Source organism: Branchiostoma lanceolatum, chromosome 12 (assembly GCF_035083965.1).
Source record: "Branchiostoma lanceolatum isolate klBraLanc5 chromosome 12, klBraLanc5.hap2, whole genome shotgun sequence".
NCBI classification, from domain to species: Eukaryota; Metazoa; Chordata; class Leptocardii; order Amphioxiformes; family Branchiostomatidae; genus Branchiostoma; species Branchiostoma lanceolatum.
The window spans coordinates 760,458-772,566 of record NC_089733.1 but is presented as its reverse complement, the minus strand read 5'-3'; the positions used below and the strand labels follow the sequence as shown (position 1 = coordinate 772,566).

General features: G+C 42.0%; 1 protein-coding gene across 7 annotated transcripts in view; it reads left to right on the top strand.

Annotated features, from left to right (window-relative positions):
- Positions 1-12,109, top strand: part of LOC136446303 (diacylglycerol kinase beta-like) — a 105,853-nt gene that overhangs the window by 57,247 nt on the left and 36,497 nt on the right. For all 7 annotated transcript variants that reach the window (XM_066444651.1, XM_066444647.1, XM_066444649.1 and 4 more), the window contains 5 exons: positions 3,084-3,182; positions 3,335-3,502; positions 9,555-9,628; positions 11,322-11,396; positions 11,594-11,679. In XM_066444651.1, the coding sequence (XP_066300748.1) occupies positions 3,084-3,182; positions 3,335-3,502; positions 9,555-9,628; positions 11,322-11,396; positions 11,594-11,679 (502 nt within the window). The remainder of the gene's footprint in view (positions 1-3,083; positions 3,183-3,334; positions 3,503-9,554; positions 9,629-11,321; positions 11,397-11,593; positions 11,680-12,109) is intronic.

The window sequence follows — 12,109 nt, the reverse complement described above, 5'->3', positions numbered from 1 at the left end:
TTGAACCCCACTGCAAGTTATTTACAGATTGTATGGGGGCAGTTTAAATGAAGCCCAGAGGAATTGATTTGTTGCACAATAACATTTGTTATTTGTACCCCTAAGTATGTATAGAAGTTTATAATAAATAATGAAAAATAGATAAATAAGAATAATAGAAGTTTCTATTTGTAAAATCAGGCCCGTGATTGAAAATGGGGTTTTGACTCACTATTTCCTGTTTCCACATTTGATCATTTAATTTACTTCTGTCAATCAGATTTATCTCTATTAAGGTTGCAGACCACCGTATTTCTCCGCGACCCCGGGGTCTATATGTCATGGGTAAAAACGTAATATGTCCAAAATTCTTGAAGACTGGGTAGAAAGTCGCATGTGACAGGAATCCATATGTTAAAGGAAACCCAAGCAATATGAGGACCCAAAAACCAGATTTTGAAAGTCAATCTATTCAGTCTTTTTTTTTAACAAACTCGCCCAGTGCAAGGCCGTAGGGGCCACTCATCTAAGCACTGAACTAATTCTAAGTGTAGCAGCATCTCTTCGCCCTAGGTTAGGAACATCAATGCTCGAGACAAGCATGACTTTACTGACCCATTAGGTGAAGCAGCGGTTACAAAGGCTGCTCGGGAAATTCCCTACCCCATCTTAGGCCAGAATGTTTTGATCCACTCACACCGGGGCATGCCCCTACTCTTTTTCGAAAGATGTGGTGGGTTCTTTTACGTGCTCAAGGTGTGACTCTCCTAAAACATGGGACGTCCATTTAACGTCCTGTCCGAGGGACGTCCCTAACGAATGCTAGGTACATGTACTCATTTACACCTGAGTGAAGTGAGGAAATTTGTGTTAAGCGCCTTTCCCAAGGGCATGCGCACAATGTCGGGGCGCATGTCCAGACATGTCTGGGGGCAACCTGGGGATCGATCTCGGGTCCCCTTGTTTGACAGCGGAATGTTCTAACCATTACGCCATACGGTGCCACGCCATTTCTATACATGATTAGTTCAAACAACACTATCACAATGTATAGCAACGTCCATGATGCAAAAATACGACGTTGTTGTGATGTGACAACCGGAGTTACAATGTATTGTAGGCTCGTGAAACTAAGGGGATCATCGTAGGGATCATCGTATGGCACGATTTTGCGCGGTTTTAAGAGGAACTTCAAGTTATTACGCAAATGTGCTAAACAATATCAGTAATTTCGCTACCATAAATATTTCAGCATTTTTTTTATTTCCATTTTTTTGGCCCTAACATTGCTTTGGTTGCCTTTTACTGTGCTGTGTGTTGTAGGAATATGTCGCCTTTTAGACTGTATGATTTGGATTGTGAACGTTTTCACTGTATATAAAAATGCGCTTTCTTACGCAACTGCCTCTCCGGGTGAGTCGGCTGCAGTTCAGTGACCTCCGCACCTTTGCCGGTCGCATTGGGCTGTCATTTTTTTCCTGTTTTGTCCCTCTCGGTTCACCATCAGTTATTGTCATCAAAGAAGCCTAAAAATTCAGGAATACTCCAGACCTATAGCTATCAGCCTTTCTGTAATCTGTGCTAAGTTAAAAGCCGGCTGAGTTACATACCCTTTCTTCCCCCGAAAGATGGTAAAGAGGAGGTTTAGAGACGTCAGATATTCTATTCCACCAATAACAGCGCACGTCTCTGTTGCGTCAAGAAAAAACGACCAGTGACATGTGAGTATTGCTACTCGCGGGATATCAGCTAAGCGTGAATTTGCGAGATTTTATCGGATCGCCATGATCGCACGACAAAGCGCCTGTTGAAAGGCTTAAATCGACAACTTTTGAACACATTCAGTGCAGTTACCGGAGAAATTTTACCACGGAAAACATGGGAGAAAAAAATTGGACGTCTTTGTGGCATTTTTTTCTCAAAGTAGGGTGTCATATTCATTATGTTTAGTAATTACAGGGCGCATACGGGACAAGTACCAGTGTTGAAAAATTATGTTTTATTTTTGCCAACTTATTATGTGTATATCTTTTGTAGGGTGTAGATATGTAATTAAGTTTTGTTGTGCTAAATTTTCTTTTCTTTGCTGATTGTATACAACATAGAAGTGTAGCTTGTGTGTGAACATTCGATCTTACCGTGATCACGGCACGCCTTCCCCCAAAATTAAGCCTAAATTCTTGTGTAATTTTTCACCAAAAAAGATGTCATTAAACCAAGATTATTCTACCGGGAAAATTTGCCCCTCAAAATGCAGGAAATAGCGTTTCAGTCTAGGGAGTCAAGATTTCAAAATTTTGACTATAGACCCACCCTGGTTAGCCGCTCGATGTGTGTTCTTCCCTCCAACAAAATTGAAATGAGGGGTAAAAATTTCAGGCTGGCGAGAACACTGGAACAAGGTGGTCTGCCCAGAAAAAGGCTTCTTATCAGAGTATCATTCTCCTAGAATCACAGGTCGCATAATGGTGATGCTAACTCAGATGGGAGATCATTAATTTTTGTACAAATAGGTAATAGAACTTAATATGATTAGAAGAGGACCATCCTTGATGAATGTCACAAGTTGATTTAAAGTAGCCTCATAGACTAGTGTTTTAGCACACTCAGTATTCTACGTTAAGATAATTAAGATTGCCTTCGAAGAACTTCCCACCTGTTCCTGATGATAATAGCTTGTAGCAAAAACTATCTCTCCAAATGGAATCAAATACATTTTTGAAACTGACAAAGCATGTGTACAACTTGCCACCGGGTATCTCTTTATTAATTACAGTTTTAAGAACAACTATATTTATGTCTGGAAATTCCTTCGGAAAGTAGACTGGAAGGGGGTCAATAAATTGCTATCCTATACTATAGGAAGTGTTGTAGTCAATTACTTAATATGAGAGGTAACAGTTTCCTAATGCAAGTAAAATCCCAATTCCTCTATAGATTGATGGAATTGATGGCTTGCCACTTTCATATATGGGAACTAGGATGTTTTCGTGGGGAAAGTTACCGATCTGAAGGAGGAAAGTGTCTTCAGTGGCAGGCCACCTTCGTCATCATCACATTCTAGCATCCTGTTCTACATGTATGTGTGTGCTATATTCCCACAGCTCCATAACAAGTGTGCCAGCCATGTGAAGCCAGAGTGCACCTTGGGAACACTCAGGGACCACATTCTGCCACCAACATGCATCGTTCCTGTTGTGTTGGTAAGGACCTGGGGGTAACCTTCTACCATGGGCATATTGTTAAGTTGTTGAAGACAAGTAGTTGTTGATGTCAAATTAGACATGAATATTTTGTTGGGTAGTTCTGGGTCAATAATATTTTTTGTCAAGGTCACATGATTTGCGTCCCGTAGGAACGCAGACGAAGCACCAGTTCCAGAGACAGAGAGCCACAACCACGACGCAGCACCACCAGTACAGAGGGGGTCGGCTCAGACGGAGACAACTCTGCCTCTAGTGGGAACGTCAGCCGCTCCATGTCCAGGACCAACTCCATGAACATGGATGGACAGGGTTTACAGGTGGGAACGACAGGACGCAGTTACAACTTCTTTGCACAATGTCCATTTCACACAAAAAAACACTAGAAAATGCAGAATGTATTCTTGTTACAGCTTATTCAAGAAAAAGCAAGACGTGCTTTTGAAAAAGCTGGCATTTTGTTCAGGTTTGTGTGTGAAAGGTTTTCTCCATTTTATTGAAGTGAAATGAGTCAAAGAAAGTCAGGTAAGGGCTAGCGAGTGGGATGTTTTTACAGAAAAAGGCAGTTTGGACCAGAAAGCAATTTTGACGTTGTTCTTCTTGAAGCAATTCCTTTGTCAAGCTTGTGACACTGTCAGACTCAGAAGCCATGATGTTCTACTAGGAAAGAAATAAAGAAATAAATCTCAAATTAAGATATCAAACTTCTTAAGTTCTGCTGCATTACAAATGAATATGTTTGATATGTTTAAGCTAAGGTTACACTCTACAAAAGAGCTGAAAACAAAACAAAAGTTGTGTTTTAGCATTCGGTGCTTGCGCCATTATGACGTGTATAACCTACATGTAATAAACTATTTAAAAACTAGAAAGGCCGTCATTTGCCCTTGAGCAAATACAGCATGTTTCGCCCATACCCCTCCTCATGCAAGTAGTGGGCTGTCCCAAAATAACACCTGGGCAAATCGAAATATTAACTACATGAAGAAATGCGACATTTGCGAGAGCAACATACTTTGCCAATCTCCCTCCCCATGCATAAATTGACTGTTCCAAAATCACCCGTGCAAAAAAAATTCTCTCTACAAGTTCTGTGAGACGCCAACAGCCTTCCGCATACAAAGGCTTGCATGTTTTCCTGCAACATGACCTCAGGTAACCTGAAAAGAACACACCTTCTTTGGCTAGCAGCAAATGGAACCCGCGGAACCTTAGATAGAACATGGATTCTTTGGCCAACAGCAAATGGAACGTGCGGAACCTTAGATAGAACATGGAACGGGGACAGCACTTTTGGCCCGTTTTTGGTCTGAAAATAGGCCCAAAAGTCCCCAAAATGAAGCATTTTGAAGTGATGTGCACCAGAAATGTCATTGAATTCCTGTAGGGACATGTTCAAGCCACCCTTGTACCAAATTCCAGGTCATTTGCTTGTAGTACCAGGACACAGGAGCCCAAAATGTAATATTTGTCTAAAAATGCCCCAAAAAACCTCAATAAAAATGTTTTTAAGGCCTGTTTCAAAAAAATGAAAAAATCACCTAAGGGTATTTGCCATCTTTACCTCCATGCCAAATTTCAGGTCCGTTGGTTAAAAAAATGGTGGAGTTGAATCCATTTGAAGATTTGGCAGGAGGAGAAGAAGAAGACCGTGAACAAAAACTAGAAAGGCCGTCATTTGCCCCTGAGCAAATACAGCATGTTTAGCCATACTCCTCCCCACGCAAGAAGTGGGCTATCCCAAAAATAATACCTGGGCAAATCGAAATATTAATTGCATGTAGAAAGGCAACATTTGCGAGAGCATCATACTTCGCCAATCTCCCTCCCGATGCATAAATTGACTGTTGCAAAATCACCCGTGCAAAACAATTCTCTCTACAAGTTCTGCGAGACCCCAAAAGCTTCTTACTGCAAAGGCTTGCGTGTGTTCCTGCAATACGACCTCAGGTGACCTAAATAGAACACGTGTTCTTTGGCCAGTAGCAAATGGAACGCGGGGATCCTTAGATAGAACATGGATTCCTTGGCCAGCAGCAAATAGAACATGGAGCGGGGATACCACTTTTGGCCTGTTTTTGGTCTGAAAATGGGTCCAAAAGTCCCCCAAATGAAGCATTTTGAAGTGACGTACACCAGAAATGTGATTGAAGTCCTGTAGGGACATGTTCAAGGCACCCTTGTACCGAATTTCAGGTCACTTGCTTGCAATACCAGGGCACAGGAGCCCAAAATATAAAAATTATCTAAAAATGCCCAAAAAAGCCTCCATAAAAATGATTTTAAGGCCTATATCAACAAAATTTAAAAATCGTCTGGGGGTATTTGCAATCTTCACCTACATGCCAAATTTCAGGTCGTTTGGCCCAAAAATGACGGAGTAGATTCCATTTGAAGATTTGTCAGGAGAAGAAGAAGAAGAACATGAACTAGAAAGGCCGTCATTTGCCCCTGAGCAAATACAGCATGTTTCGCCCATACTCCTCCTCATGCAAGAAGTGGGCTGTCCCAAAATAACCCCTGGGCAAATCGAAATATTAACTGCATGTAGGAAGGCAACATTTGCCAATCTCCCTCTCGATGCATAAATTGACTGTTCCAAAATCACCCGTGCAAAAAAATTCTCTCTACACAGTCGAACCGCAGGTCACTCTAGAACGCGTTTATATTTTCTTAGATACGGCGTTTGCCGCGTCACGATTTGACCCCGTTGCATGGCTGTAAACAACTGCCTGTCGTGAAGCTAAAAGACCTCGGACCTACATAATGTTTTATACTTTTTCAAATCTACAGGATTTGCCCAGTACAACCATATAGTACATATTTCTTACTTTGCTGGATGTCAGCAAACGCCGTGGCTTACGAGACATTAGCCATGTTTTGGTCAGTTTATGTGTGCTTGTCTTTTTTACAGTTCACCTGGATCCAATTAGCTTTTTATATAGCGTGATAGTCCATTTCTTCCCTTTTAAATTGATACTTAAGTTCCCAGGTGTTTTTTTAGGGAAACACCTTTGCCCCGAAATTAACTGCGACAATGTCGACTTCACAGTGGCGAAATCTGTTCCGTAAGCAGCAGAAACTGACGTGACTCCTTTCGATTTTCAGGCAAGTTGTTACATTTTGAGCGGCATCATGAACCTAATACCATCACACGATCAGCTGTATGGTCGTAGCAATCGCGTGCAGTGTTGTTCCTGACATATCGTAGCCACGTTTATTCAGAAAAAGGTTATTAGAGCACTGTACAGGTTTTTGAAAAAGTCACAAACACCGAAGCATGGCAGCGACCTCGCCTGACCCCCGCGGCAGAAATATAGAACGTACCGTCTGGGTTCCTTCGTTGGAACGCAACAGTTCGAAAGCGATGGCTTCAAATTTGACTATTTTGAAAAGATAATGTACCTTGTAATAAAACCTTTGCCGGTCTGTACTTCATTTTCATCATGTCAATTATTTCATTACATATGGTAGCCGCATTCATACAGCTTATAATACCAAGAAAAGAGTTTTATCATGCCACGCGAAATGTATCAAATGTGTCCAAAGCACAGGAGAGCGTGGATCGGTAGTTATGACTAGGCAGAAATTTCACCACACCGATGTCGACATTGTCGCAGTTAATTTCGGGGCAAAGGTGTTTCCCTAGGAAAACACCTGGGAACTTTGGTATCATTTCAAAGGTGAAGAAATGGACTATCACGCTGTATAAAAAGCTAATTGGATCCAAGTGGATCCATGCAGCAGGGTCCAACCCAGGTCCGGCCGTGACCCGGAAAAAGCCGTCTTAGAGAAGGCTGCGCAGAACTGATGCGCATAGAGCTCTGCGGTTCTTCTGGTGAGACGCCAAGAGCTTCTTACTGCAAAGGCTTGCGTGTTTACCTGCAACATGACCACAGGTAACCTGAAAAGAACACATGTTCTTTGGCCAGCAGCAAATGGAACGCCCGGAACCTTAGATAGAACATGGATTCTTAGATAGAACATGGAACGGGGACAGCACTTTTGATCCGGTTTTGGTCTGAAAATGGGTCCAAAAGTCCCCAAAACGAAGCATTTTGAAGTGATGTACACCAGAAATGTGATTGAAGTCCTGTAGGGACATGTTCAAGGCACCCTTGTGCCAAATTCCAGGTCATGTGCTTGCAGGAGCCAAAAATATAGAAATTGCCTAAAAATGCCCCAAAAAACCTCCATAAAAATGATTTTAAGGCCTGTTTCAAAACGATTTAAAAAGGGTCTGGGGGTATTTGCCATCTTTACCTCCATGCCAAATTTCAGGTCGGTTGGGTAAGAAATGGCGGAGTTGAAGCCATTTGAAGATTTGTCAGGAGGAGGAGAAGGAGAAGAAGAACCAGACAAATCCAATATGTTGAGCCCATACTTATGGGCTCAACATAACAAAAACAATATGTTGAGCCATACCTATAAACATAACAATATGTTGAGCCCATACCTATGGGCTCAACATAATTGGTTTGAAACCGATGATTATCCCTATAGTGCAGCAGTAGCGTGTTGGAATTTCAATCTTGAGATGTGGGTTTGCTTCCACCTTGAAATTTTTTTTCTTCTTTTTAAACATCCATTCGATATCAAGTTAACTTATCTTGCTCAGGATTTCAAGAAATCTTTAATATTTTTGCACCATTTTTAGGGGGTTATATGGGAATTTTTCGCTTGACCTCTCAGCAGGGCTCTAGCCAGCCTGAAATTTAATCCCGTAAGCCCAAAATATTTGTATAAACCTAACATATCGAGCGCCGAAGGCGCTAAACCTCGCGGATTCGCGCTTCAGATCATCTCGTGAACCGCGGGACTTGCATGTCATTGGTCGATTTTCCGTGACGCGGCGTGAACGAACGCTGTTATTGGTAGATGATACAAGTATCTGATTCTGAGGTCTCAAACTCTCAACACCAGTTTTCGCGGTGCGCGGGACGAAAGTGTGTGTAACTCGGCGTAAAACTTTAACAATGTTTACAAAAAAATACGGAAAGCATGGTAACTACCGGAGTATTTTTTGTGTGGCTATGACTGGCGGTGAACCGGGGAAAACAGCAGAAAAAACGTCAGCCCGATGCGACCGACCAGAATAGTCGGGCACTGGTAGTGGGGAGGGGGGCGCACGACGCTGATTTTCTCTCGGCCCATGAACCACTGGCAACCTCCGCGCCTCCGTTTGTCTACTATAAAGCCACCTTGGGGTTGTCACCTGTCGCCGGCGGAGATAGAAATGGCCTGAATCGACTTCGTTCAAAATTCCTCTTCTTTCTGGAGATCTTTGCAAAAGTTCAAGCCCTGTCTATATCTTTTCTCGTGATTTTTGTCCGTCAAGGTTTACGGATTGGTTTTGAATTTTTTCCGTAACACGCAGCAAAGTTCCGTAAATTTACGGCAAAACTGGCGCTGGCTAGAGCCCTGCCTCTCAGTGACGAGGCTGGACTACAGTGATCAGCTTAAAAAAGTGCTTAACCACCCGTAACCATGGGAGTTTTTAGCGTTCGGCCGTGACATTGAATTTATACTTGATGACCAGTATCAATAATCCTGTCAACAGTGCAAATTTTTCCGCTGTTGTCAGGATCATCCTGTCAATAGCCTGAGGCAGCTTGTTATTGGACTTTGCCAACTTTTTTCAAAAGCACTTGTTTGTGAGTGTTCTTTGTATTTGCTGTTGTGCTTGAGACCAAACAAAGGTTGATCGAATTCCCTTTTCTATTGGAAAAGGATGCTATTGTCTATAGCAGTAAACTATGATTTAACGAAGGTATTTGCACACAACCAATGTTTTTTACTTGCTGTATTTTAGTGGACTGTCTGGCTCTACTTCACACTACGTACACAGCTAGGTCAGAATGTTCATTACTGGAGAAGATTTTTTGATTCACCTTGAAGTTCATAATCCAGGCAGTGCATCTGTTGTCCTCTCTGTCTTTCACCTTGGCCCTCTCTTCTCACGAACCATGAAGAGGGGACACAAGCTCAGTCACATTTGGGACCGCATCCTTCCCACTGCAGCGCCACCTAGCTGCCGTGTGAAGTAGAACCAGTCAGTGTTGTTCTGAGGAAAGTGACAGACTGTCACCGAAATGTTGGCAGGTGAAACTGTAGGCTAATGTACAACCTTAAGGTAGCTGATTATTACTGTTCATTTCATTAGTGTGAGAGTAGTTTTCTTCCCTCTGAGGTAGCAGAGTTATATATATAAGGAGTGTTACTACCCAGCTAATTTGTAGTCAATTTTCTTCAGGCTGTAACAGCCTAATCTAAAACAGCCTTTTGGTGTCTGTGACATGTGTGAGGGATTTTGTCCATGTTGTTCTAGTTCAGTGATACTCCTGTATCTACCTGTATGTTGTATCCCTACAGATAACTCCTCTTCATGGCACACATCCTCTGCTCGTCTTCATCAACCCCAAAAGTGGAGGCAAACAAGGAGAAAGGTACACCTACTAGGCCATACCTTTTATTATTAAAGCAGGTCAGCTGCATGCTCATGATCATGATATTTTGTGGCAACTTGGTTTTGCTTGCCTTTACCAAGTGGTGGCCAGTGTCTGGTTTGTTCTATTCCTCAGGTTGTCTACACATCACATTACATTGAACAGCCTGCAACTTGTCACAGTTTTGTACAATATCAATGTCATTATTGAAGAACATACTATATTTTACAGGAGATGCCCTAATATTGCACGTTTTTTTATGCGCTCGAACTCACGGCGCTCCATCAGTGGTTGCCAGAGAGTAGTCAGGTTGTAACCCTTGTCCTGCGACTCCCAACATTTGTTGGGAAGCACATGCAGAATCCTATGGCTGTGCCCATTACATATGTTGGGAAAGCTCTTTTTACAGAAAACTAGCTTAGCACCCGCCCATGTTACTTTGTGGTCTACCCGGGTTAGCCGGCATGACCTTGCAAGAGGTCAGGGGTCAACGTACTGTTATGCAATGAGTGCATAAAATTATGCTAATGACCAATATGCATAAATTATGCTAATGACCAAGATAGCGGCAGCCAGCAGGAAAAGGGTTAATGAATGAATTTTGAACACATTCATCTAAAGAACTCACTTGGATAAGAAATGCATCCCTGCTGTTCATGGGCCCTTCACACTCCGCGTTACAAGCGACAAACGCTGTGAGACGTTTTCACGAATTTACCTTCTGATTTAGTGCTACTCCAGACAGCATGCCTAACTTAGCACGTTTTTGTAATTTTGCTCTCTTCAAAAGTTTGTGATGAAGTTAAGAAAACAAAAATAAGGCTTGTAGTCTATTATATTCTAGCTTTCTTTTGACTGAAAAATTGTGACTTTGTGCACTTCTCACGTCATGTGAGAAGGGCTATATCTAGCGCATCCCAGCTCATGTTTTCACGGGAAATAGGCTACTACGCACTAATCGCACAGCCCGACATACGTAGTGAATGCGGCCCGACTGACAAAATCATTACGAAAAACAATACCGCTTACATCAACAGCACTCCGTCTACTTATTGGTAAATATCTTCGCCATCTCTGTATTCAGTTTTCTTTTCATAGACGGTACCAATCACGCTAGAGCGTAACAAACCTCTGGACCTCGATGTGTGTTGAATCGTCTCGCCACTATTACGACCAGAAAAAGAGCAGGAAAACAGTGTTGCCAGACAACAGCGATGTTTACGTTGTTTTTCTTTGGTCGGTTTTCTACTCATCAAACAAAGACCCAAATTTTTTGTGTTTTATGAAGTTATATCTCTTATGTGTATGATAGCTGTGTGCTTGGCACCAGTCGTATATTTAGATGCGCTACCATCATATGTTGTCGACAATATTTTTCTACAAAACAAGAAACGAATATGTACAATCATGTATATCTTGAATGCAAGTGACAGCTATGTGCATGGACTTGGTTTATTTACCTTCCTTATCAGCATAGTCAGTGGTCACAAATACGCCGTACTTAATATGCATAATAAGATCAGTAAAAAAATTGTGTGATGTTAGGGCACGTGCGATGTTAGGGCGCCCCCCATTATCTATTGAACTTTTATTGCTTTGTTGTAATGGCAGATCACACATAGTGGTGATAGACGTTAAGTACTGTACGTTTTATTTGTTTCTTAAGAACATCCAATCTTTTATTTCCTTACAGAATCTTGCGCAAGTTCCAGTACCTTCTAAACCCTCGCCAGGTCTTCAATTTGAGTAAAGGTGGGCCCATGCCTGGGTAGGTTTCAACTTTTCCCCATTATCAAATACCGGATACTACTTCCACTACTTCTACTACTACTCTACTACCACTACTACCCATCTAGTAATGAAATACTCCTTGTTGAAAAAGTTCCCTGAGATGGCTTTTACATCAGAAAGCAGTTGTATGAAACCCTGTCACAATGACCCTGACTGAAAACATTATTTCCCCAGATTGAAGTTCTTCAGGGATGTGCCAGATTTCCGAGTTCTCTGTTGTGGAGGGGATGGTACTGTTGGCTGGGTCCTGGACAGTATAGGTATACAGGCCTAGCTCATCTTTAACGTCACGCATGGACTTATTGAATCAGGATTTTCTTGCAGTCTGTTGTTGATATTGTAGTTTGTTGCATGAATATAGTTATCAAACAATAAATATACTAGTCTTCTGGTATGTTTAGAAATGCTGACATTTGGAATTGTATTGGTCGTAATATAACAATTTATTGTAGTTATGTGTGTGGAATGTCAGGTATACCGTAAAATTCCTATTTACGTACGCACCCCTCCTAACGTACGCACCCCCGATTTGGGGACGATTGCAGGCCTGACTCAGTGAGTTAAAACCTTCAGGGGAAAAACCCTCCTAACGTACGCACCCCCTCTCCAGCATTTCGGTGGATAGTTAGAGGTTGACATGATCATCCTTCCGATGATGTTTACCAACTTAAAGGGTGACTGAGAAAATGT